Source organism: Thamnophis elegans, chromosome Z, assembly GCF_009769535.1.
Source record: "Thamnophis elegans isolate rThaEle1 chromosome Z, rThaEle1.pri, whole genome shotgun sequence".
Taxonomy (NCBI): domain Eukaryota; kingdom Metazoa; phylum Chordata; class Lepidosauria; order Squamata; family Colubridae; genus Thamnophis; species Thamnophis elegans.
In genome coordinates, this window is record NC_045558.1 from 127,090,777 (window position 1) to 127,116,410 (window position 25,634).

Sequence of the window (25,634 nt, forward strand, 5' to 3'; positions counted from 1 at the left end):
TGATAAATATGGTACATGAGGGCAATACCATAGGTAAACATATGCTCTTCATAATTTTGAGGCTCACCAATAAGAAGAAAACCAATTTTCGATGACTGAGTCATGTATTGATTGCCATAAATCTAGTATAATAATTTCCCAACCTGAACAATTCTCAGGACATTGGTTGTTTCTCCATTCTCAACAATCACCATGTTGGCTAGACAATTATGGAAATTAAAGTTCACATACTAGGGAGTGGCATAGCTCAAAAACCATTTTTGGAGACTGGATGTGATTCTTGTAATTCTTCTTGAAAAGAACATAGAAGTGGTTTATTATTGCCTTATTTGGGTAGTTTTTATAATTTTCCAGTATACATCCTAGAATTCTTGTTGAATCTCCCATCAAAGCATTAACCAGGTTATTATTATTGGTGAGTGGGTGGGTGTTAATGTTTAGTTCTATCACAGTGTGGGACTGATAAAAACTTAACAGTTGAAATCCCAACTAAGGACCTAAGAGCTGTTAAGGTAGCATCTACTGGATATAGAAAGTTCTGAGTAGGGTGCTTTTTTGCAAAGTCAGTATAAGGTAAAGATTCCCGTCGCACGTGTGTGCCAGTCATTCCAGACTCTAGGGGGTGGTGCTCATCTCCATTTCAAAGCCGAAGAGCCAGTGCTGTCGGAAGATGTCTCCGTAGTCATGTGGACGGCATGACTAATGCCAGTATTCAGGTCTAATAAGTTCAAAATTTCAATGTATCTCGGCAACCCTTTGGGTGTTGATACTATTGGTACAACCATTGACTTCTTCCTCCATAATGGCTTAACTTCAATTTGCAGATTGCAATATTTTATTACTTTTTCCAGCTGTTTCTCTTCAATCCATGCATCACCTGGTATTCCAATATCAATAAACATTTTTATTTTCTACAATAGTGATGTCATGCGTGCTGTAGGATATCCATTTTCTAGATGCAGCTGAGATCCATCTCCTTATTTCCCTGACAGTTGATTGGTATGTGGTTATCTGCCACCCATTACATTATGTTACTATAATCACCAAACCTGCGTGCAGGGCTTTGGTGGTGGCTGCATGGGCTGGAGGATTCACACATTCCATAATTCAGGCCATTATCATCCTCCCACTCCCTTTCTGTGGTCCTAATAAACTGAAGAATTTCTTCTGTGATGTCACCCAAATAATCAGGTTGGCTTGCACCAACACCTACAATCTAGAATTTGCTATGTTTATCAACAGTGGACTTACAACTGCTGGATGCTTCATCATCCTTCTCATTTCCTATGGCGCACTGCTGGTCAAAGTGAGGACAGGTGTCAGGCAAGAAAGACCAAAGCATCTTCTACTTGCATCACTCACATATTCATCATTTTCATCATGTTTAGTGAACAAAACTGCTGGCGCCCATTAATCAGCAAAAGTAGCCTATAATACTGCATTCTAATCACTGAACCCCATGGCTCTTAGATCATAAAATTGGGGGGGGGGAATCCATGAAACTGTTCAAGAGATAAAGATTGCTTGGCTTTCTCTGGAAGACGGGCATCATTAAGTAAGTAAGTAAGTAAGTAAGTAAGTAAGTAAGTAAGTAAGTAAGTAAGTAAAAATTCTTGGGGACTGTTTTGAGAAACAGAACACTAAATGGAAATAGACTTTGTGAAGCCAGCACCCTCTTTATTGGGTGGACTATAATTCCCATCATCCTACCATTACGTAAAGAGATGGGCTTTGTGATTCAAGACACCTGCAGAATAATTGCTTGGAAAAATCCTCTCTAATGAATAAACTTAATGCAAAATTGCTTCTCAAAAAAAGTTTGCCTGGAGTGAACTTTTAATTAGGTCCTTGGAGGCCAGCAGAAGGAATTGTGCACAAGGGCCCAGTTTATCCAGGGACACCCCCAATCTTCAGGCTTGCTCAAAGGAGAAGTAATATACTTGTGGAGATGAATACTTACTCAATACTTAGAACAAAAGTGGTAAATGACCGTCTTACCATCCTCTTCTTTCTTCTCTTCCCCAAATGCATCCAAGTGCCCATCCCACCCACAATTCCTAACCCTAGGAAGAAATGTGAGCAAAAGGTTGACCTAGGAGTAGGACAAGAGCTTCAGAGGCTGAATTCACTTCCTATAAACAGTCCCCAATTGTGTTCCATCTGTTCTTTATTATTTTATTTTCCTGTGTTTTTTTCTTCTCCCATCATTGAAGAATGGGTTGGTTTCTTGAAGCTACCACTGAATATTCAAATTCATCTTGGAACATTCACTTTTTTCAACTTTTTAAATGGACATAGATTTTAAATGAGACAGAAGTGCACTACCTAAAAAACATCTCATAGAACCTGCACATGCTTAGCACTGGGCTCATACTTTTCTATCTCCAAATTCAAACAAATAAACAATCAAGTGCTTTGCTATTTGAAAAAAAGGATTATTATTATTCAATGTCTTGTCTCTCTCCTTGTGACTAAATTGATAGAAACCTAGATATTTCTAGTGCTTCTGCTATCATCACGTTGAAACATATAATTAGGTGTGAGTTCAGAAAGGTTTTTTTTTTTGGAAATAGATGCATTTAATGGGAGAAAACAGGGTCTGAGAAAGCATCCTTGGCCATCTCACCCACAGATGATAAGATGATCAGGGGAAGCTAAACAACCACAAATTTATCAGATGGCTAACTAACAACCACAATAAAGTCTCTACCAGAGGTTGCATTATAGGAAGCAAGCAAAGTTAAAAAAGTGGACAGAGGCAACATCTGAACTAAGGTAAGGTTTGACGTGTTACTACTTTTAACAGCAATTTTATTTTCCGATATTATTCCATTTTCCATATCCATGTCGGCTGCTGTTGTTTGATAGTCTATTTTTTTTTTAAAAAAATAGTTTTTGATAAACATTTTTACCTTTAAAAACAGGGAAAAAACACAACAAAAAAAGAAAAAAACAAGAGAAACACAACAATATGCAAAATAGTTATATAGCCTTGCATAACTCTATTGGCACACATGTGTAGCCTTTGTAATTCTCCGTTCTACACTGCCTCCCTTTCTGTTTTAACCTCTGTAATAATATAATAACAGTTGTACTCACAATTATAACTATATTAATCGTCCCTATCACCATTGTATTTATATTGTGGTCAATACTTTAAGTTTGATAGAAATTAATAATTTTGGTTAATTTTTATTCAGTACTAGTTTAAAAAAAAACAAAGACAATAAAAGGGCTTTGTTACAAATTTCCTCCCATTTAAGATTCCCATCACTATTCCACTATAGGAAAACGCAAAACGGATGGATTCAGGCAACCACACGGAGTTTGTTCTTGAGGGGTTATCAGAGACCAGGGAACTGCAAGTGTTATTGTGTATCCTCCTCTTGATCTTCTACGTCATCATTCTTCCTGCGAACCTTCTCATCATTGTGACTATTTTGAAAGACCGCCAATTGGGAGCTCCCATGTTTTTCTTCTTGGGCAACCTGGCTTTCATGGACATTTGCTACAGCTGTGTCACCCCTCCAAAGATGATAGTCAACTTCTTCTCTGGATGCCAAACTATCTCATTCAAAGGTTGCCTGACACAGCTTTTTTTCATCCACTTTCTAGGTGGAGCTGAGATCAATCTCCTTATTTCCATGGCATTTGATCGGTATGTGGCTATCTGCCACCCATTACATTATGTTACTATAATCACCAAACCAGCGTGCTGGGCTTTAGTGGTGACTGCATGGGCTGGAGGATTCACACATTCCATAATTCAGGTCATTATCATCCTCCCACTCCCTTTCTGTGGTCCCAATAAACTGAAGAATTTATTCTGTGATGTCACCCAAATAATCAGGTTGGCTTGCACCAACACCTACAATCTAGAATTTGCTATGTTTATCAACAGTGGACTTGCAACTGCTGGATGCTTCATCCTCCTTCTCATTTCCTATGGGGCACTGCTGGTCAAAGTGAGGACAGGTGCCAGCCAAGGGAAGACCAAAGCATCTTCTACTTGCATCACTCACATCATCATCGTTTTCATCATGTTTGGTCCAGCCATTTACCTCTACTGTCACCCCTTCTGTGACTTTCCCTTTGACAAAATGGTGGGCTTTTTCCACGTTGTGGTTTTCCCTTTGATGAACCCCATGATTTACACCCTGAGGAATAAAGAAGTCAAAGTTGCCATGTGGAGACTGTTGAAGAACCGCAACATCTAGTGGGAGAAGTCAAAGAAGTTTATTTTTATTGGCACATTGTTCAGTTTCATTGTACTGGACTTACAATATAGTACAGAAAGTTTCTATAGTGTTATTGTCAAAAGTTCATCTATCGAACATTGATAAGTAATTCTATATTTTTAATAAATAAAAGTCAAATCCTTCTTTATCTAATAATAAAATCTGTTGATATGAACAAGCATTTATTTTTTTAGATATGTTTCTCATACCAGATTATTTTAAACATATACCATATTTTTCAGAGTATAAGACGCACGGACTATAAGATCCACCAAGATTTTAAAGAGGCAAATTTTAAAAAAAGTTTTTGCCCTCTGCAGACCTCCCAAAAATGCCCCATTTTTCACAAAAACAGGTCCATTTCTTCTAAACAAAAAAGGGCATGCATAGCCTTTAGGCAGCTTATAGAGTGCCCCTGGGGGCTGGGGGGCAAAAATGAAAAAAGAACTGCCCATTTTTCACTCATTTCTTGCTCTCCCCAGCCCCCAGGAGCACTCTGAAAACCTCCTAAGGGCTATGCATGGCCATTTTTGCATAGGGGGTTGGTTTTGGGGTGGGCAAAAATGCTGTATTCAGTGTATAAAATGCACCCAGATTTTCATCCTCTTTTTTGAGGGAAAAAAGTGTGTCTTATACTGTGATATATATGGTACATGAGGGCAACACCATAGGTAAACGTATGCTCTTCATAATTTTGAGGCTCACCAATAAGCAGAAAACCAATTTTTGATGACTGAGTCATGTATTGATTGCCATAAATCTAGTATAATAATTTCCCAACCTGAACAATTCTCAGGACATTGGTTGTTTCTCCATTCTCAACAATCACCATGTTGGCTAGACAATTATGGAAATTAAAGTTCACATACTAGGGAGTGGCATAGCTCAAAAACCATTTTTGGAGACTGGATGTGATTCTTGTAATTCTTCTTGAAAAGAACATAGAAGTGGTTTATTATTGCCTTATTTGGGTAGTTTTTATAATTTTCCAGTATACATCCTAGAATTCTTGTTGAATCTCCCATCAAAGCATTAACCAGGTTATTATTATTGGTGAGTGGGTGGGTGTTAATGTTTAGTTCTATCACAGTGTGGGACTGATAAAAACTTAACAGTTGAAATCCCAACTAAGGACCTAAGAGCTGTTAAGGTAGCATCTACTGGATATAAACAGTTCTGAGTAGGGTGCTTTTTTGCAAAGTCAGTATAAGGTAAACATTCCCCTCGCACGTCTGTGCCAGTCATTCCAGACTCTAGGGGGTGGTGCTCATCTCCATTTCAAAGCCGAAGAGCCAGTGCTGTCCGAAGATGTCTCCGTGGTCATGTGGCCAGCATGACTAATGCCAGTATTCAGGTCTAATAAGTTCAAAATTTCAATGTATCTCGGCAACCCTTGGGTGTTGCTACTATTGGTACAACCATTGACTTCTTCCTCCACAATTGCTTAACTTCAATTTGCAGATTGCAATATTTTATTACTTTTTCCAGCTTTTTCTCTTCAATCCGTGCATCACCTGGTATTCCAATATCAATAAACGTTTTTATTTTCTACAATAGTGATGTCATGCGTGCTGTAGGATATCCATTTTCTAGGTGCAGCTGAGATTCATCTCCTTATTTCCATGGCAGTTGATTGGTATGTGGTTATCTGCCACCCATGACATTATGTTACTATAATCACCAAACCTGTGTGCAGGGCTTTGGTGGTGGCTGCATGGGCTGGAGGATTCACACATTTCATAATTCAGGCCATTATCATCCTCCCACTCCCTTTCTGTGGTCCAAATAAACTGAAGAATTTCTTCTGTGATGTCACCCAAATAATCAGGTTGGCTTGCACCAACACCTACAATCTACAATTTGCTATGTTTATCAACAGTGGACTTACAACTGCTGGATGCTTCGTCATCCTTCTCATTTCCTATGGGGCACTGCTGGTCAAAGTGAGGACAGGTGCCAGGCAAGAAAGACCAAAGCATCTTCTACTTGCATCACTCACATCTTCATCATTTTCATCATGTTTAGTGAACAAAACTGCTGGCGCCCATTAATCAGCAAAAGTAGCCTACAATACTGCATTCTAATCACTGAACCCCATGGCTCTTAGATCATAAAATTAGGGGGGAGGGAATCCATGAAACTGTTCAAGAGATAAAGATTGCTTGGCTTTCTCTGGAAGACGAGCATCATTAAGTAAGTAAGTAAGTAAGTAAGTAAGTAAGTAAGTAAGTAAGTAAGTAAAAATTCTTGGGGACTGTTTTGAGAAACAGAACGCTAAATGCAAATAGACTTTGTGAAGCAGGCACCCTCTTTATTGGGTGGACTATAATTTCCATCATCCTACCATTACATAAAGAGATGGGCTTTGTGATTCAAGACACCTGCAGAATAATTGCTTGGAAAAATCCAATCTAATGAATAAACTTAATGCAAAATTGCTTCTCAAAAAAAGTTTGCCTGGAGTGAACTTTTAATTAGGTCCTTGGAGGCCAGCAGAAGGAATTGTGCACAAGGGCCCAGTTTATCCAGGGACACCCCCAATCTTCAGGCTTGCTCAAAGAAGTAATATACTTGTGGAGATGAATACTTACTCAATACTTAGAACAAAAGTGGTAAATGACCGTCTTACCATCCTCTTCCTTCTTCTCTTCCCCAAATGCATCCAAGTGCCCATCCCACCCACAATTCCTAACCCTAGGAAGAAATGTGAGCAAAAGGTTGACCTAGGAGTAGGACGAGAGCTTCAGAGGCTGAATTCACTTCCTATAAACAGTCCCCAATTGTGTTCCATCTGTTCTTTATTATTTTATTTTCCTGTGTTTTTTTCTTCTCCCATCATTGAAGAATGGGTTGGTTTCTTGAAGCTATCACTGAATATTCAAATTTATCTTGGGACATTCACTTTTTTAAACTTTTTAAATGGACATAGATTTTAAATGAGACAGAAATGCACTACCTGAAAAACATCTCATAGAACCTGCACATGCTTAGCACTGGGCTGATAATTTTCTATCTCCAAATTCAAACAAATAAACAATCAAGTGCTTTGATATTTGAAAAACAGGGTTATTATTATTCAATGTCTTGTCTCTCTCCTTGTGACTAAATTGATAGAAACCTAGATATTTCTAGTGCTTCTGCTATCATCACGTTGAAACATATAATTAGGTCTGAGTTCAGAAAGTTTTTTTTTTTGGAAATAGATGCATTTAATGGGAGAAAACAGGGTCTGATAAAGCATCCTTGGCCATCTCAACCACAGATGATAAGATGATCAGGGGAAGCTAAACAACCACAAATTTATCAGATGGCTAACTAAAAACCACAATAAAGTCTCTACCAGAGGTTGCATTGTGGGAAGCAAGCAAAGTTAAAAAAGTGGACAGAGGCAACATCTGAACTAAGGTAAGGTTTGACGTGTTACTACTTTTAACAGCAATTTTATTTTCCGATATTATTCCATTTTCCATATCCATGTCGGCTGCTGTTGTTTGATAGTCTATTTTTTTAAAAAAAATAGTTTTTGATAAACATTTTTACCTTTAAAAACAGGGAAAAACACAACAAAAAAAGAAAAAAACAAAAGAAACACAACAATATGCAAAATAGTTATATAGCCTTGCATAACTCTATTGGCACACATGTGTAGCCTTTGTAATTCTCCGTTCTACACTGCCTCCCTTTCTGTTTTAACCTCTGTAATAATATAATAACAGTTGTACTCACAATTATAACTATATTAATTGTCCCTATCACCATTGTATTTATATTGTGGTCAATACTTTAGGTTTGATAGAAATTAATAATTTTGGTTAATTTTTATTCAGTACTAGTTTAAAAAAAACAAAGACAATAAAAGGGCTTTGTTACAAATTTCCTCCCATTTAAGATTCCCATCACTATTCCACTATAGGAAAACACAAAACGGATGGATTCAGGCAACCACACCGAGTTTGTTCTTGAGGGGTTATCAGAGACCAGGGAACTTCAAGTGTTATTGTGTATCCTCCTCTTGATCTTCTATGTCATCATTCTTCCTGCGAACCTTCTCATCATTGTGACTATTTTGAAAGACCGCCAATTGGGAGCTCCCATGTTTTTCTTCTTGGGCAACCTGGCTTTCATGGACATTTGCTACAGCTGTGTCACCCCTCCAAAGATGATAGTCAACTTCTTCTCTGGATGCCAAACTATCTCATTCAAAGGTTGCCTGACACAGCTTTTTTTCATCCACTTTCTAGGTGGAGCTGAGATCTATCTCCTTATTTCCATGGCAGTTGATCGGTATGTTGCTATCTGCCACCCATTACATTATGTTACTATAATCACCAAACCAGCGTGCTGGGCTTTAGTGGTGACTGCATGGGCTGGAGGATTCACACATTCCATAATTCAGGTCATTATCATCCTCCCACTCCCTTTCTGTGGTCCCAATAAACTGAAGAATTTATTCTGTGATGTCACCCAAATAATCAGGTTGGCTTGCACCAACACCTACAATCTAGAATTTGCTATGTTTATCAACAGTGGCCTTGTAATTATTGGATGCTTCGTCCTCCTTCTCATTTCCTATGGGGCACTGCTGGTCAAAGTGAGGACAGGTGCCAGCCAAGGGAAGACCAAAGCATCTTCTACTTGCATCACTCACATCATCATCATTTTCATCATGTTTGGACCAGCCATTTACCTCTACTGTCACCCCTTCCGTGACTTTCCCTTTGACAAAATGGTGGGATTTCTCCACACTGTGGTTTTCCCTTTGATGAACCCCATGATTTACACCCTGAGGAATAAAGAAATCAAAGTTGCCATGTGGAGACTGTTGAAGAACCGCAACATCTAGTGGGAGAAGTCAAAGAAGTTTATTTTTATTGGCACATTGTTCAGTTTCATTGTACTGGACTTACAATATAGTACAGAAAGTTTCTATAGTGTGACTGTCAAAAGTTCATCTATCGAACATTGATAAGTAATTCTATATTTTTAATAAATAAAAGTCAAATCCTTCTTTATCTAATAATAAAATCTGTTGTTATGAACAATCATTTATTTTTTTAGATATGTTGGTTTCTCATACCAGATTATTTTAAACATATACCATATTTTTCAGAGTATAAGACGCACAGACTATAAGATCCACCAAGATTTTAAAGAGGCAAATTTAAAAAAAAGTTTTTGCACTCTGCAGACCTCCCAAAAATGCCCCATTTTTCACAAAAACAGGTCCATTTCTTCTAAACAAAAAAGGGCATGCATAGCCTTTAGGCAGCTTATAGAGTGCCCCTGGGGCTGGGGGGCAAAAATGAAAAAAGAACTGCCCATTTTTCACTCATTTCTTGCTCTCCCCAGCCCCCAGGAGCACTCTGAAAACCTCCTAAGGGCTATGCATGGCCATTTTTGCAAAGGGGGTTGGTTTTGGGGGGGCAAAAATGCTGTATTCAGTGTATAAAATGCACCCAGATTTTCATCCTCTTTTTTGAGGGAAAAAAGTGTGTCTTATACTGTGATATATATGGTACATGAGGGTAACACCATAGGTAAACATATGCTCTTCATAATTTTGAGGCTCATCAATAAGCAGAAAACCAATTTTGGATGACTGGGTCATGTATTGATTGCCATAAATCTAGTATAATAATTTCCCAACCTGAACAATTCTCAGGACTTTGGTTGCCACCATTCTCAATAATTACTGTGTTGGCTAGACAATTATGGAAATTAAAGTTCACATATTGGGGAGCCGCCCAGGTCAAAACCCATTTCTGGAGACCATATATTATTCTTGTAATTCTTCTTGAAAGCAAGATAGACATGGTTTATTATTGCCTTCTTTGTGTAGCCTTAACCATTTTCCAGTATGCATCTTAGAATTCTTGTTGAATCTCCCATGAAAGCATTAACCAAGTTATTAATATTGGTGGTGGTGATGCTAATGTTCAGTTCTATTCACACTGTGGGACTGGTAAAAATTTAGCAAGTGAAGTCCTAACTAAGGACCTAAAAGCTGTTAAAGTAGCATCTGTTGTATATAGACCCATGATGGTGAGCCTGTGGCATGCGGACCCATTTGTTAGGGCACGCGAGGTGCTGCCCTGTCAGCTGGCCAGCACACATGTGCACACTGGACAGCTGACTTCAGCCTTCTTTTGAGGCCATTTTTCACCCTCTGGAGCCTTCAGGGAAGCTTTAGAGGCCACCAGAGGGCATCCAAAGAAGTAAGGGGGGCTATTTTCGTCCTCCCCAAGGCCCTAGAAAGACTCTAGCACCCGGGGAAGGAGGAAAACTGCACCAAAAGCGAGGGGGTTGCTGATGGGGCGTGCATGCGCGCCAGTACAGCTTGCAGGGCAGAAAGAGTGCCCACCTCAAAAACAGCGGCAGGCAAAGCAAAGTGCTTCCACCCCCCACACACATTTCCTTCCCATGCAAGAAGATCCCACCACAAAAAGAGTGGCAGGTCAGCAATGCGATCACCTCCTACTGCCTGTTCCTTCTCGCGTAAAAAACACTACCCACCTCACCCCAGTGGTAAGGGCTGTCTGCCTGGTTCCCTTCCCCTTTAGCGAGTGTGGCAGGTGGGGGGGGAGAAGCGAGGTGCGCCTCTTACCTTTCCAGGTCCGTTGCGTTTCTCGCCCTTTTGTCCAATGAATCCCCTTGTAAAAAAAAAACCTCATGAGTTCAACTCGCAAGGTTCTTTTACAAGGTGCTTCACTGGATTAAAGGCGAGGAATGCAACAGACCTGAAAAGGTAAGTGGCGCGCCTCGCGGCCCAACACTGCCCACCTCGCCCCAATGGTAAAGGCAGCCTGCCTGATTTCCTTCCCTGTGGTCCCTTTAGTGATGGGTGGCAGGTGGGGAGGAGAAGCGAAACCCGCGTCCTAACGCTATCAGAGACTGACAGCTCTTCTGCGTTCCTTGCCCTTTCATCCATTATTATAGCTCCTTGTAACAAAAACCTCACGAGTTGAGACCAGGGAACTTCAAGTCTTATTCTGTATCTTCCTCTTGATCTTCTACATCATCATTCTTCCTGTGAACCTTCTCATCATTGTGACTATTTTGAAAGACCGTCATCATTCTTCCTGTGAACCTTCTCATCATTGTGACTATTTTGAAAGACCGTCATCATTCTTCCTGTGAACCTTCTCATCATTGTGACTATTTTGAAAGACCGTCAATTAGGAGAAGCGCGTCTCGCTTCCCCCCCACCTGCCCCCCCTTGCTAAAGGGACGGTGGGGAAGGGAACCAGGCAGGTTGCCTTTACCATTGGGGCAATGTGGGCAGTGTTGGGCTGTGAGGCGCGCCTCTTACCTTTCCAGGTCTGTCGCGTTCCTCGCAATTGTGTCCAGGGAAGCACCTGGTAAAAAAAAACTTTCTGGCAGCTTCAAGAAGTTTGACTGAACTCGCGAGAAGGATTTTTTTTTTTACCAGTGGCTTCCCTGAACACAATGGTGAGGAACGTGACAGAGCAGTAAAAGGTAAAAGGTGCACCTTGCTTCTCATCTGCCCCAGAAAATAATAAGCCCTCCCCCTATAATAAGCCCAAGGCCATATTTTGTGGGGCAAAATAAAACAAGGCCCTGTCTTATTTTCAGGGAAACAGGGTTGTTTGCAGGACTTGTTATTTAGCAGCCAAAATGAAGCCTTCAGTTTCTTTCTTCAACACCCCTGATCTCAACCAGTTCCACGCTAGCTTTGTATCTGCCTTTCTTTCGATGTCCTACAGGTATTGACAATAAATTGGCTACTTTTTTTCAGTTAGAAACTAGATGGTCAATTGTTTCCTTTCGATATCTTGCTTTCAATCTCATTGTTTTCAAGAAGTTTCCCTTGTTCACCTCCTTCAGCAAAAGCTGTTTTGCTTTCTTTATGTAGTGCTCCCCCTTCTGTCTCTCAGGCTTGCCCTACAGAAGTTCTTTCCTCACCTATCCCCTTCTCTCCCACAGGCTTGCCCCACAGAAGCCTCCTCTATCCTATCCCCTTCTCTCCTTCAGTCTTGCTTTATGATATACCTTTTTGGTGTGGAGAAAGAAAAATGGGAAATGAACATTGGCCAGTGCTAAGATACCAATAGCACTTAGAATTATATACCACTTCAGAGTGCTTTTGCAGCCCTCTTTAAGCGGTTTTCAGAGCCAGCCTATTGCCCCCAACAATCCGGATCCTCATTTTATCCACCTCAGAAGGATGGAAAGCTGAGTGAACCTTGAGTCTGGTGAGATTCGAACTGCCAAACTGCTGGTGCCTGGCAATCAGCAAAAGTAGCCTGCAATGTTGCATTCTAACTACTGAAACCCATAGCTCTTAGATCATAAAATGAGTGGCGGGATGCATGAAACTGTTCAAGAGATAAAGATTGCTTGGCTTTCTCTAGAAGACGGGGCATCAGTAAGAAAGTAAGTAAGTAAGTAAGTTAAAATTCTTGGGGACTGTTTTGAGAAACAGAACACTAAATGGAAATAGACTTTGTGAAGCCAGCACCCTCTTTATTGATTGCACTATAATTCCCATCAACCTACCACAGTGTTTCCCAAAGTGTGGTATGCATACCCCCAGGGGTACGGGAAGAGTTTGGTGGGGGTACGTGTTGCACAGGAGTTTGCTGGGGATCACATGGGAATATCCACTGCACCGTGCTTATCTGCGCCCACAGAACCAAATTATGATGATCTGTCATCTCAAGATAAATAATTTCATCCTTCTCATTGAATCAAATAAATGTTCTTTATAATATAACTTTCATTTATTTTGCGTATGTACCAAAAAAATAAAAAATAAAAATATTTTGATTTTTATTAAAGCATATGTTTTTTATGAGGGGTACTCAGCATTACGAAAATTATAGAAGGGGTACACATATGTCAAAAGTTTGGGAAACACTGACCTACCATAAAAAGGTGGGCTTTGTGGTTCAAGACACCTGCAGAATAACTGCTTGGGAAAATCCTCTCTAATGAATAAACTTAATGCAAAATTGCTTCTCAAAAAAAGTTTGCCTGGAGTGAACTTTTAATTAGGTCCTTGGAGGCCAGCAGAAGGAATTGTGCACAAGGGCCCAGTTTATCCAGGGACACCCCCAATCTTCAGGCTTGCTCAAAGGAGAAGTAATATACTTGTGGAGATGAATACTTACTCAATACTTAGAACAAAAGTGGTAAATGACCGTCTTACCATCCTCTTCCTTCTTCTCTTCCCCAAATGCATCCAAGTGCCCATCCCACCCACAATTCCTAACCCTAGGAAGAAATGTGAGCAAAAGGTTGACCTAGGAGTAGGAAGACAGCTTTCGGGGCTGAATTCATTTCCTTCAAACAGTCCCCATCAGTGGTCCATCTGTTCTTTATTATTGTGGTCCATCTGTTCTTTATTATTGTGGTCCATCTGTTCTTTATTACTTTCTATCCTGTATTTCTCTTTTCTCCCATCACTGAAGAATGGATTGGTTTATGAAGCTACCACTGAATATTTAAATTCATCTTGGAACATTCACTTTTTTCAACCTTTTAAATAGACGTAGATTTTATACGAGACAGAAATGCAATGCCCAGAAAACATCTCATAGAACCTGCATATGGTTAGCACTAATACTAGGCACTAATACTAGGGCTAATACTTTTCTATCTCCAAATTCAGGAGAAAACAAATAAACAGGCAAGTGCTTTGCTATTTGTAAAACAGGGTTATTATTATTCAATGTCTTGTCTCTCTCCTTGTGATTAAATTGATAGAAACCTAGATATTTCTAGTGCTTCTGCTATCATCACGTTGAAACATATAATTAGGTCTGAGTTCAGAAAGTTTGTTTTATGGAAATAGATGCATTTGATGGGAGAAAACAGGGGCTAAAGCAGGCAGTTAGGAGCTATATCTGAATTTCTTTAAGAATGTACACTTAGACCCAGTTAATTCTAATATCAAAAATCACTCCAAATTCCATGTTTGCTCCCTAGTTCTTTTTTCTCCAGTTCCACTTCAAACCTGATTCTCAGATTGGGAGGGAGGGAAGGAGGATGCAAGGAAAGAGACTTCCAACTTTGAAGGGGCATTTTCTATGTTTGGTCTGATGGATGATTACTACCCAGGATAGCTAGCCAACCATAAATTTAACAGAGATGGTCAACTAACAACCATAATATAATTCCTACTAGAGATTGCACTGTAAGAAACAAGCAAAGTGAAAACGTAGTCAGGAGCAACATCTGAACTAAGGTAAGGTTTGATGTGTTACTACTTTTAACAGCAATTTTATTTGCTGATATTTCATTCCATTTTCTATATCCATGTCTGCTGCTGTTTTTTGATAGACAAATTTGCATTTAAAAGATTGCTCTAATTCACATTATGAGTTATTGTTGCTGCTAGTTGCAAAGCTATGTCCGACCCATCACAACCTCATGGACAATGTTCCTCCAGGCCTTCCTGTCCTCTAGCATCCTCTGAAGTCCATTTAAGCTCACGCTGACAGCTTTGGTGACTCCATCCAGCCACCTCATTCTCTGTCGTCTCCTTCTTCTTTTGCCCTCTATCTTTCCTAGCATTAGGCTCTTCTCCAGTGAGTCCTTCCTTCTCCTTAGGTGCCCAAAGTATTTGAGTTTCCTCTTCAGGATCTGGCCTTCTAAAGAGCAGTCAGGGTTGATCTCTTCTAGGACTGACCAGTTTTTTTTTAAATATGTTTATTTCCAATTCATTCCATACAATCACATGTATACTGTGCATAACCGGGGCATATAACATTGAATAATAAACATAGCCCTCCCTTTTATAGACAATACCCCCCAAGATACAAATCCAATATACCACCTTGACCCACCATACACCCTCTTTCACCCCCCTCCAACTTTCATTCTTCCTTCCAACATTCCCCTCTATTTCCTACTTCCCCTCCCCCTCTATCACTCCTCTCTCCCACTACTTTCCCTCCCTTCCTTCTCCTCCTGCCTCCAATCCTCTCTCCCACCCTCTCTACCCCTCTTTCTTCTTTCGCTCTACTCCTCCCTTCGGTGTATTTCTATTGTCTATCAATATGTTCAGCTTGTCCTATTTTTACCCTAACATTAAAGAGCCACAGTATACAAGTGCAATCATGTGCTTTAAGATCTAACACATATTATATTTTCCCCCCTCCCCCCTCCCCCTAAAACCCCACCTCCCTTCCCTCCCCCCGACTTCCCAGAGCCCGTTCACGGTATAGCTTTTTAACAAACACAGTCTAAAATATCTTAAAACAAAGAAGATTAAAAAAAAAAAAGGAAAGTCGATAAGATATCTACATTGGACTCAGCTTCTTACTGTTACCCAATACTTTAAACAGTTTAACTTATTGCTAATCTTAAGCATAGGCTATCTGGAGTTTCTTAGTCCCATATTTGCTTTATGTATAATCAATTCATTTTTTCCAGTCTCGTTTATATCTCTCGTTTGAGTGGTCTTTAAGATATGCTGAAATTTTTGCCATCTCGGCTAAGTTTATAACTTTCAAAGTCCATTCTTGAGTTGTGGGCACGTCTTCCTTCTTCCAGTATTGCGCCACCAACAATCTTGCTGCCGTTATTAAGTACAGAACCAAATTAGTCTCTGCCGCTGTAAAGTCAGTACATATACCTAGTAAAAATAACTGAGGGGTGAATTTTATCCTTCTTTTGAAGATATTTTGCATGATCCACCACATTTTTATCCAAAATGCCTTAACTTTTCGACATGTCCACCATATATGAAAATATGTAGCATCAAGAGAACCACATCTCCAACATTTAGGCTGTACGTTCGGGTACATAGAAGCGAGCTTTTTGGGATCTAAATGCCATCTATAAACATCTTATAGAAATTTTCTCTCAAATTTTGTGTTTGTGTAAATTTCACATTTCTTACCCATATTCTTTCCCACATGTCCAGCATTATTGGTTCCTCAATATTCTGAGCCCATTTAATCATACAGTCTTTAATCAGTTCCGTTTCGGAATCCATCTGTATTAGTACATTGTATATCCTCTTTATATGCATTAAGCTTTGGTCTCTTATTTGTTTAAACAGATTATCCTCAACTTTAACAAAACCAGTTTTTTGATCTATATACCAAATCATGTCCCTCGATATTCAATATTCTATCATTGGTTAAATGGGTCCAATCACTAATTGCAGATAATGCCACTGCATCATAATATAATTTTAAGTTAGGTAATTTCAATCCTCCTCTTTCACGTACATCTTGCATTATTTTCATCTTTACCCTCGGCTTCTTTCCTGCCCATACAAATTTGTTGATACCCTTCTGCCATTCTAAAAGGTTCGCATCTCTTTTAAGTATTGGTAACATTTGAAAAAGAAATAAAAATTTTGGTAAAATGTTCATCTTCACTGCCGCTATCCTACCCAGCAAAGATAAGTGCAATTTCTCCCATTTTTTCATCTCCGTCTGTATACTATGCCAAAGTGGTTCATAATTATGCTTATATAATTTCCCATTTGAAGTTAAAATATTAACTCCAAGATATTTGACTTTTTTAACTACCTCACATCCTAGCATCACTCCTAATTCTTCCTTTTGTTTAGTATTCATATTTATGGCTAATATTTTAGTTTTTCCTAAATTTATTTTAAAGCCAGAGACTTGACCATATTGATTAATCAAATTCATTAAGACCGTACTGGATTCCTGCGGTTGTTCCAATATTATGACCAAATCATCCGCAAAGGCACGAACTCTATATTCTTGCTGTCTAATCTTGATCCCTTTTAAACCATCCAAGCCCCGTATTTTATTCAATAATACTTCCAAAGTTATAATAAACAATAGTGGGGACAAAGGACAGCCCTGTCTTGTACCTTTTTCGATTTGAAAGGAGTCTGTTAAACTTCCATTGACTATGATTTGGGCTGTTTGCTGTTGATATATTGCATTAATTGACCATAAAAAGCTATCTCCTATCTGCATTTTTTGCAATATCTTCAACAGGAATTGCCAATTAACTCGATCAAAGGCCTTCTCAGCATCCAAAAATATGAACGCAGCAGGGATTTGATTGTTCTTTCCCAAATATTCTAAAGCATTAATGATTAATCTAACATTGCTCTTCATCTGTCTCCCCTGTATAAAACCTGTTTGGTCGGTATGTATCAATTGTTGAATAATCACCATTAACCTATTTGCTAGTATTTTGGTAAAAAATTTATAATCTACATTAAGTAGTGAAATAGGTCTATAATTTTTTGGCTGAGTACTATCTTGATCTTCTTTGGGTATCAACGATATAAATGCTGTCTTCCATGATGGGGGCACTTTACCTTCTGATTGAATTTTATTAAATAATTCTCTAAGAGGTTCTACCATTTCTAACTGTAAATTTTTATAATAAACCGCTGTTAGGCCATCTGTACCTGGTGCTTTCCCTAACTTTAGTTGTTTGATTACCTGCAGGATTTCCCCAGAGGTTATTGGTTGGTTCAACTTTTGCCTGTACTCTTCTCTAACTAGGGGAATTTTCTCTTTATCTAAGTATTTATCTATGTCTAAACCCCTAATTTTGTCCCCTTTGTACAGTTCTGTAAAAAATTCCCGAAATGCCTTTTGGATCTCCTCCTGTTGAAACACCTCCTTCCCTCTATAACACAGTTTGGATACATTTCGAGTTTTTCTTTTTTTCCTAATCTGATAAGCCAACCACCTGCCGGGTTTGTTTGCGTTACAGAAAGTATTGTGTTTTGCATATAATAATCTAGTGGCTACCTGGTCAGAGATCAGCATATCAAATTGGGATTTTAATATGGAGATTGCTTCCTTAGCCTTTATATCGCCTGGATTCTGTGTTAATTCCAACTCTTTCCCTTTAATTTCCTCTTCCAATTCTTTTCGTTTTTGCCCTTGTTTATGTCTATGTATTTTGTTTATATTCATCAGTACTCCTCTCATATACGCTTTGCTTGCATCCCATACAAATTCCATAGATGTACCCTTATTCATGTTGAGAACAAAGTATTCAGATAACAATCTTTTACAATCATTAATGTACTTTTCATATCTAAATAAATTTTCATTCAACCTCCAAGACCTTTTTGCCTGCACTACCCTTCCCAATTCCATCCAAACTGGATTGTGGTCCGAAAGGACTCTCGCCGCTATCTTTGTCTTCTTCACCCTAGAAAGTAAATCATTAGTAATTAGTATAAAATCAATTCTTGAAAGAGATTGATGTCTATCAGAAAAAAAGGTGAAGTCATATTCCTCTGCATTCCTTTCTCGCCAAACATCTCGCAGTTCGAAATCGTCCATCATGTCAAAAAAAGATTTGGGTGACTTAGCTCAGATTTTAGTATTTGGGCGAGATGTCTTCTTATCTCTTATAGTGTCAATCACGCCATTCCAGTCACCCAATAGTATACAAGACTTAAAATCCCACTGTACTAATTTAGCATGAAGAGTTCTATAAAATCCGTCTTGCTGTTGATTAGGAGCATATATTCCCAAAAGTAGTGTCTTTTTCCCTTCTAAGATTAAGTCTAGTGCAATATATCTTCCAAAGGGATCTGTTTCAATTAGTTCAGCTTTAATGTCTTTTCTTAAGTATACAACTATGCCATTTTTCTTTTCTATAGCAGAGGTCACAAAATGTTGACCAAGTTTGGGGTTAAACAAATATTTTTGATCAGTTGATTTGATATGAGTTTCTTGCAGACAAATTATATCATTCTTGAACTGTTTAAAATAATGAAATATTTTCTTTCTCTTCTGTGGAGAGTTCAGTCCGTTAACATTCCATTTCAAAATCTTAGTTGTCATTTTTGGTTGTGTGAAGCTTTTTTAGAGCCTCCTGCATGGCCTGTCTAATCTTTGGCCTGGCTCCTCCCACGGCTACTGAGCTTGTTGCTGTGACTCCTTGATCAATGGCCAGTGATTGTTGAAATTGTTGCGTTGTAGCCTGTTTTTCCTTTTGTCTGGTAGTCATACGGTTAGGTCTTTGTTCTCTGGCCCCTTGCCCTTCCGGGAGGAGGTGATGGTATGTTTTGTCTGGTAGTTGTGTGGTTTGCTGTTTATCTTGTCCTTCTCGTGGTCTTTCTCCATATCCAGATGATTCAGGGTATCCCACCTTCAAGATGTTGTGATAGAAATCTCGAGCTTTCCATACAGAGTTGAGACGATATCTTTGCTTGTCAAATGTAATTATAATACCAAATGGGACGTCCATCTATACTGTATCTGACGCTTTCTGAGCTCTTCCACTAGAAAAGCATAATCCCTCCTGGCTCTTAGCATTTGAGGTGGTATTTCTTTCAAGACAATCAAATCCTGTCCGCCAATTTGAAGCCTGGTATTATAGGACTCTTGTAATATCATGTTTCTGAACTCTCTTGTAACAAAGTATATTACCACATCTCGGGGGAGTTGCTTCTGTTTTGCCGCCCAGGAATTAATGCGATAAATTTTATTGATCTGCCAATCAAAATTGAATCCCGGTCTTCCCACCAGGCAGTCAAAAGCCTCTGAAAACATCTGCTTTAAGTTCTCCTGTTTATCTTCACGCAGCCCCCTGACTCTTAATGCAAGCTCCATCTGTTTATACTGTATCATAATAATTTGTTTTTCAGCATTTTCAACTTTTTGTTCCACCACTTCAGTTTTAGATGTCAAATTAGTATTGGCTTCATTAAGAACCTCTAAGTTATCTTCCATTCCAGAAACATGTTCTGTCAATACATTTACAAGTCCCATCATATCATCATTCATTTTGGCGATCCTAGTATCAAACTTATCATATAAGACTTTCATCTCATTCCTTATTTCATCTCTGAATTCTCTGAAAGTTTCCAAAAAGAATTCTTTCGTTAGTACATCTCCACTAGGGGGCATAGAGGGTGGGGGCTGCAACTTTGTGCCAGGTATGGGGGATGTAGCCCTAGGAGGTAATTTCGCAGGATTTAATTTTGATGCCATTATATCTTTGCTACAAGCAATTAATCAAATTTTGCTGGCCCGCTATGTAGCTTGCACAAAAAAGAAAAATTCCTCCCTTTTTGCAGAGAGTTTACGGAAGGTTTCAAAAGGCTGGCATTACACCAAAACAGTTCGGCAGAAAAAACCTCTGTTTGGAATGTCTCTATATTAGCAAAGAGTCTTTGAAAACTTTTAGAGGTTGATAAGAAGGAATCTTCAGAGAAGTGGAACTAATTAATTAGTGGGAGGCTATTCCTTTGATTCTTTGCCAAGGAAATAGGAATGTACCATTATTGCAAATGCGGAAGCTACAGAATCGCCATCTTGGGAGCAGTTGCACAAAGGAAACTTTATAAAACTGAAGCTAGGATTTTTTCTAGAAAAAGCAAATAAAGTTCTCAGGTACGTGCTCTGCTTGTATTAGTTTCAAATAAATGTCTCAAAAGTTGTCCTAAGAGGGGTTTCTTTGCCTTGTGCTGTTGAAACAGCCAAGATTTCTGGCTGGAGATATGACTCAGCTTTGGTTATCTCCCCCCTTCTGTTCGAAGGAAAAAAAAGAGCTGCAAACTTCAAAGAAAGCTCTTACCAGTTGGGTCTCTCTCTTCAACCTTCTTGCCTGAAGAATGAGATATCTGCTAGGTGTTTAAGCAGATAACGAACCAGAAATCTGGGGGCAGCTCAATTAAGCCGCCGCCAATGACAAAGTCCCGCCCCGGAAGTCCTAGGACTGACCAGTTTGATGGCCTTGCAGTCCAAGGGACTTGCAGGAGTCTTCTCCAGCACCGTAGTTCAAAGTCTTCACTTCTTTGGCACTCAGCCTTTCTTATGGTCCAATTTTCACAGCCGTACATTGCATCACCCACAGATGATAAGATGATCAGGGGAAGCTAACCAACCACAAATTTAACAGAGACGTCTAACTAACAACCGCAATAAAGTCTCTACCAGAGGTTGCATTGTAGGAAGCAAGCAAAGTGAAAAAAGTGGGCAGAGGCAACGTCTGAACTAAGGTAAGGCTTGATGTGTTACTACTTTTAACAGCAATTTTATTTGCTGATATTATTCCATTTTCTATATCCATGTCAGCTGCTGTTACTTTGGGGTTTATTTTTTTTAATATTTCTTATTAAACATGTTTACTATAAAAACAGAAAAAGCAACAAAAAAGAAACAAAAAAGTTATACAGCCTTCTATATCAGTCTACATATTTAGCCTTTGTAGTTTTCCATTCTACACTGCATTCCTATCAGTTTTGACCTTTGTATTAAAGTAATAACAGTTGTACTCACAATTATAATGATATTAATGTTCCTATCGCCATTGTAGTTACGTTCTGGTCAATACTTTAAGTTTGATAGTAATTAATAATTTTGGTTAATTTCTATTCAGCACTAGGTTAAAAAACAAGAAAGCCTTCCATTTCCTGTTTGGGATGCTGTTTTCTAGCCACTTATAAATTTGATTCCATAATTTATAGAAATGCGATTCTTCTCTTTCTTTTAACTCCATAGTCACTGTTGTTTAATAGTTTAATCTGCATTTCAAAGATTGCTCTAATTCGCATTATGAGTAGGGTAGATTTTTACAGGTAGGGCTGACTTGAGAAGCAGGCAATGCATCTCTTCATGAAGGAATTGTTAAGTCCTCGGACTTACGAATGACACCTCGGCAACAGCCAGGCACGCCGGAACCAATCAGATGCAGTTGCTGGGCTGTCAAATGTGCGGCTATTGGTTGCCGGGCTGTCAAACGCGTGGCTATTGGTCTCCCTGTCTGACAGCTTCATATAAATAGCTGTCAGACAGGGAGGGGAATGCCTGTTAATAAAGTTGGTTGTGTTTAACTTACTTCAGATGCCTCCAGCCTCGTTCTTCTAGGGAACTTATCAGGAATGAATATATTTTACATAAAACTGAGAAGGTCCATAGGGCACAATCGCTTTGAAAGATATTTCCTTCCAGACAAATCCATTAAGCAGAGCCCCAAATGATGTGTTTGAAACTAAGTGCGATTTAGTCCCAGCCAACTCTAATATCAAAGATCATACATATTTGCCCCCTATTTTTTTAAAAATATTTTTTATTTTGTCTAGTGTGCATACGATAATAGATATAGGCACACACAAGATTATAAATACATGAAATGGATAAAAATAAATGGGGTTCTTAGGACAGGGACAGTAGGCACTTGGTTGGGCTGATGCACATTGCTTACAACCTCTTAGGAATTGGGGGAGGTCAACAGTAGACAGCCTAAGGATTAAGTTGTGGGAATTTGGGGAAGAAACCACAGTGTCAGGTCGTGCATTCCAGGCATTGTCAACTGTGTTGCTGAAGTCGTATTTTCTGCAATCGAGCTTGGCATGGTTTAACTTAAGTTTGTATCTGTTGTGTGTATTGTTATGGTTGAAGCTGAAGTAGTCATTGAAAGGTAGGACATTGTAGTAGATAAGATGTAGTCGGTAATATTCCTCCAGTTCCACTGCAAACCTCATTCTAAGATTGGCAGAGAGGGAGGGAGAGAAGGAGGAAGGACACCGTTCAAAGATTTTGGTCATTTTAGCAAAAAAACATTAAGTCCTACCTGTCCAACTCAGGATGGTGTTGGTTACAATAGGCTAGTTTTGAAATGAATTGGACCTCAACTCCTAAGTAAGCAGCTTATGTAGACCTGTGGAACTTGCCTTCCAAACAACTATTTTGAAAGCTGCAAACATGGCTATGTATAGAAATTGAAATGGCAATATATTATGCGTGTTGCAAACTATAAGAAGAAAAATTGAAGGAGTGAAGAATGACACCAATGAATGATTGCCTAGATGTTTGTATGCATGGTATAAAAGGCTTTGTTACAAATTTCCTCCCATTTAAGATTCCCATCACTATTCCACTATAGGAAAACACAAAACGGATGGATTCAGGCAACCACACCGAGTTTGTTCTTGAGGAGTTATCAGAGACCAGGGAACTTCAAGTCTTATTGTGTATCCTCCTCTTGATCTTCTACATCATCATTCTTCCTGCGAACTTTCTCATCATTGTGACTATTTTGAAAGACCGCCAATTGGGAGCTCCCATGTTTTTCTTCTTGGGCAACCTGGCTTTGATGGACATTTCCTACAGCTTTGTCACCCCTCCAAAGATGATAGTCAACTTCTTCTCTGGAAGCCAAAGTATCTCATTCAAAGAATGCCTGACACAGGTTTTTTTCATCCATTTTCTAGGTGCAGCTGAGATACATCTCCTTATTTCCATGGCAGTTGATCGATATGTGGCTATCTGCCACCCATTACATTATGTTACTATAATCACCAAACCAGTGTGCTGGGCTTTAGTGGTGACTGCATGGTTTGGAGGATTCATGCATTCCATAATTCAGATCATTCTCATCCTCCCACTTCCTTTCTGTGGTCCCAATAAACTGAAGAATTTTTTCTGTGATGTCACCCAAATAATCAGGTTGGCTTGCACCAATACCTACAAGCTAGAATTTTCTATGTTTGTCAACAGTGGACTTACAACTGCTGGATGCTTCGTCCTCCTTCTCATTTCCTATGGGGCACTGCTGGTCAAAGTGAGGACAGGTGCCAGCCAAGGGAAGACCAAAGCATCTTCTACCTGCATCACTCACATCATCATCGTTTTCATCATGTTTGGTCCAGCCATTTACCTCTACTGTCACCCCTTCCATGACTTTCCCTTTGACAAAATGGTGGGCTTTCTTCACACTGTGGTTTTCCCTTTGATGAACCCCATGATTTATACCCTGAGGAATAAAGAAATCAAAGTTGCCATGTGGAGACTATTGAAGAACCGCAACATCTAGTGGGAGAAGTCAAAGAAGTTTATTTGTATTGGCATTTTGTTGAATTTCATTGTACTGTACAACGTAGTACATTGATAAGTAATTCTATATTTTTAATAAATAAAAGTCAAATCCTTCTTGATCTAATAATAAAATCTGCTGATATGAACAATCATTTTTTTTATATTCTTGGTTTCTCATACAAGATTATTTTAAACATATACAGAAGGTCAACACCATAGGTAAACATATGCTCTTCATAATTTTGAGGCTCACCAATAAGCAGAAAACCAATTTTGGATGACTGAGTCATATATTGATTGCCATAAATCTAGTATAATAATTTCCCAACCTGAACAATTCTCAGGACATTGGTTGTTTCTCCATTCTCAACAATCACCATGTTGGCTAGACAATTATGGAAATTAAAGTTCACATACTAGGGAGTGGCATAGCTCAAAAACCATTTTTGGAGACTGGAGGTGGTTCTTGTAATTCTTCTTGAAAAGAACATAGAAGTGGTTTATTATTGCCTTATTTGGGTAGTTTTTATAATTTTCCAGTATACATCCTAGAATTCTTGTTGAATCTCCCATCAAAGCATTAACCAGGTTATTATTATTGGTGAGTGGGTGGGTGTTAATGTTTAGTTTTATCATAGTGTGGGACTGATAAAAACTTAACAATTGAAATCCTAACTAAGGACCTAAGAGCTGCTAAGGTAGCATCTGATGTATATAGACAGTTCTGAGTAGGGTGTTTTTTTTGCAAAGTCAGTATAAGGTAAAGATTCCCCTCGCATGTGTGTGCCAGTCATTCCTGATTCTAGGGGGTGGTGCTCATCTCCATTTCAAAGCCGAAGAGCCAGTGCCATCCGAAGAAGTCTCTGTGGTCATGTGGCCGGCATGACTAATGCCAGTATTCAGGTCTAATAAGTTCAAAATTTCAATGTATCTCGGCAACCCTTTGGGTGTTGCTACTATTGGTACAACCATTGACTTCTTCCTCCACAATTGCTTAACTTCAATTTGCAGATCGCAATATTTTATTCCTTTTTCCAGCTGTTTCTCTTCAATCCGTGCATCACCTGGTATTCCAATATCAATAAACGTTTTTATTTTCTACAATAGTGATGTCATGCGTGCTGTAGGATATCCATTTTCTAGGTGCAGCTGAGATCCATCTCCTTATTTCCATGGCAGTTGATTGGTATGTGGTTATCTGCCACCCATGACATTATGTTACTATAATCACCAAACCTGTGTGCAGGGCTTTGGTGGTGGCTGCATGGGCTGGAGGATTCACGCATTCCATAATTCAGGCCATTATCATCCTCCCACTCCCTTTCTGTGGTCCTAATAAACTGAAGAATTTCTTCTGTGATGTCACCCAAATAATCAGGTTGGCTTGCACCAACACCTACAATCTACAATTTGCTATGTTTATCAACAGTGGCCTTGTAATCATTGGATGCTTCATCCTCCTTCTCATTTCCTATGGGGCACTGCTGGTCAAAGTGAGGACAGGTGCCAGCCAAGAAAGACCAAAGCATCTTCTACTTGCATCACTCACATCATCATCGTTTTCATCATGTTTAGGGAACAAAACTGCTGGTGCCCATCAATCAGCAAAAGTAGCCTGCAATATTGCATTCTAATCACTGAACCC

The 25,634-nt window shown here is 39.1% G+C and overlaps 3 protein-coding genes across 3 annotated transcripts; all 3 read left to right on the top strand.

Moving 5' to 3' along the window:
- The first annotated feature begins 3,302 nt into the window (after nt 1-3,302).
- Nucleotides 3,303-4,217, top strand: LOC116522804 (olfactory receptor 4N2-like). Its single transcript, XM_032237840.1, has one exon. The coding sequence runs from the start codon at nt 3,303-3,305 to the stop codon at nt 4,215-4,217; it is 915 nt and encodes a 304-aa protein (XP_032093731.1).
- A 3,949-nt stretch (nt 4,218-8,166) lies between these two features.
- Nucleotides 8,167-9,081, top strand: LOC116522902 (olfactory receptor 4N2-like). The gene has a single exon (XM_032238004.1). It carries the CDS (start codon nt 8,167-8,169, stop codon nt 9,079-9,081), a length of 915 nt encoding a protein of 304 aa, XP_032093895.1.
- A 13,991-nt stretch (nt 9,082-23,072) lies between these two features.
- LOC116522912 (olfactory receptor 4N5-like) lies at nt 23,073-23,987 on the top strand. Its single transcript, XM_032238014.1, has one exon. The coding sequence runs from the start codon at nt 23,073-23,075 to the stop codon at nt 23,985-23,987; it is 915 nt and encodes a 304-aa protein (XP_032093905.1).
- The last annotated feature ends 1,647 nt before the right edge of the window (nt 23,988-25,634 follow it).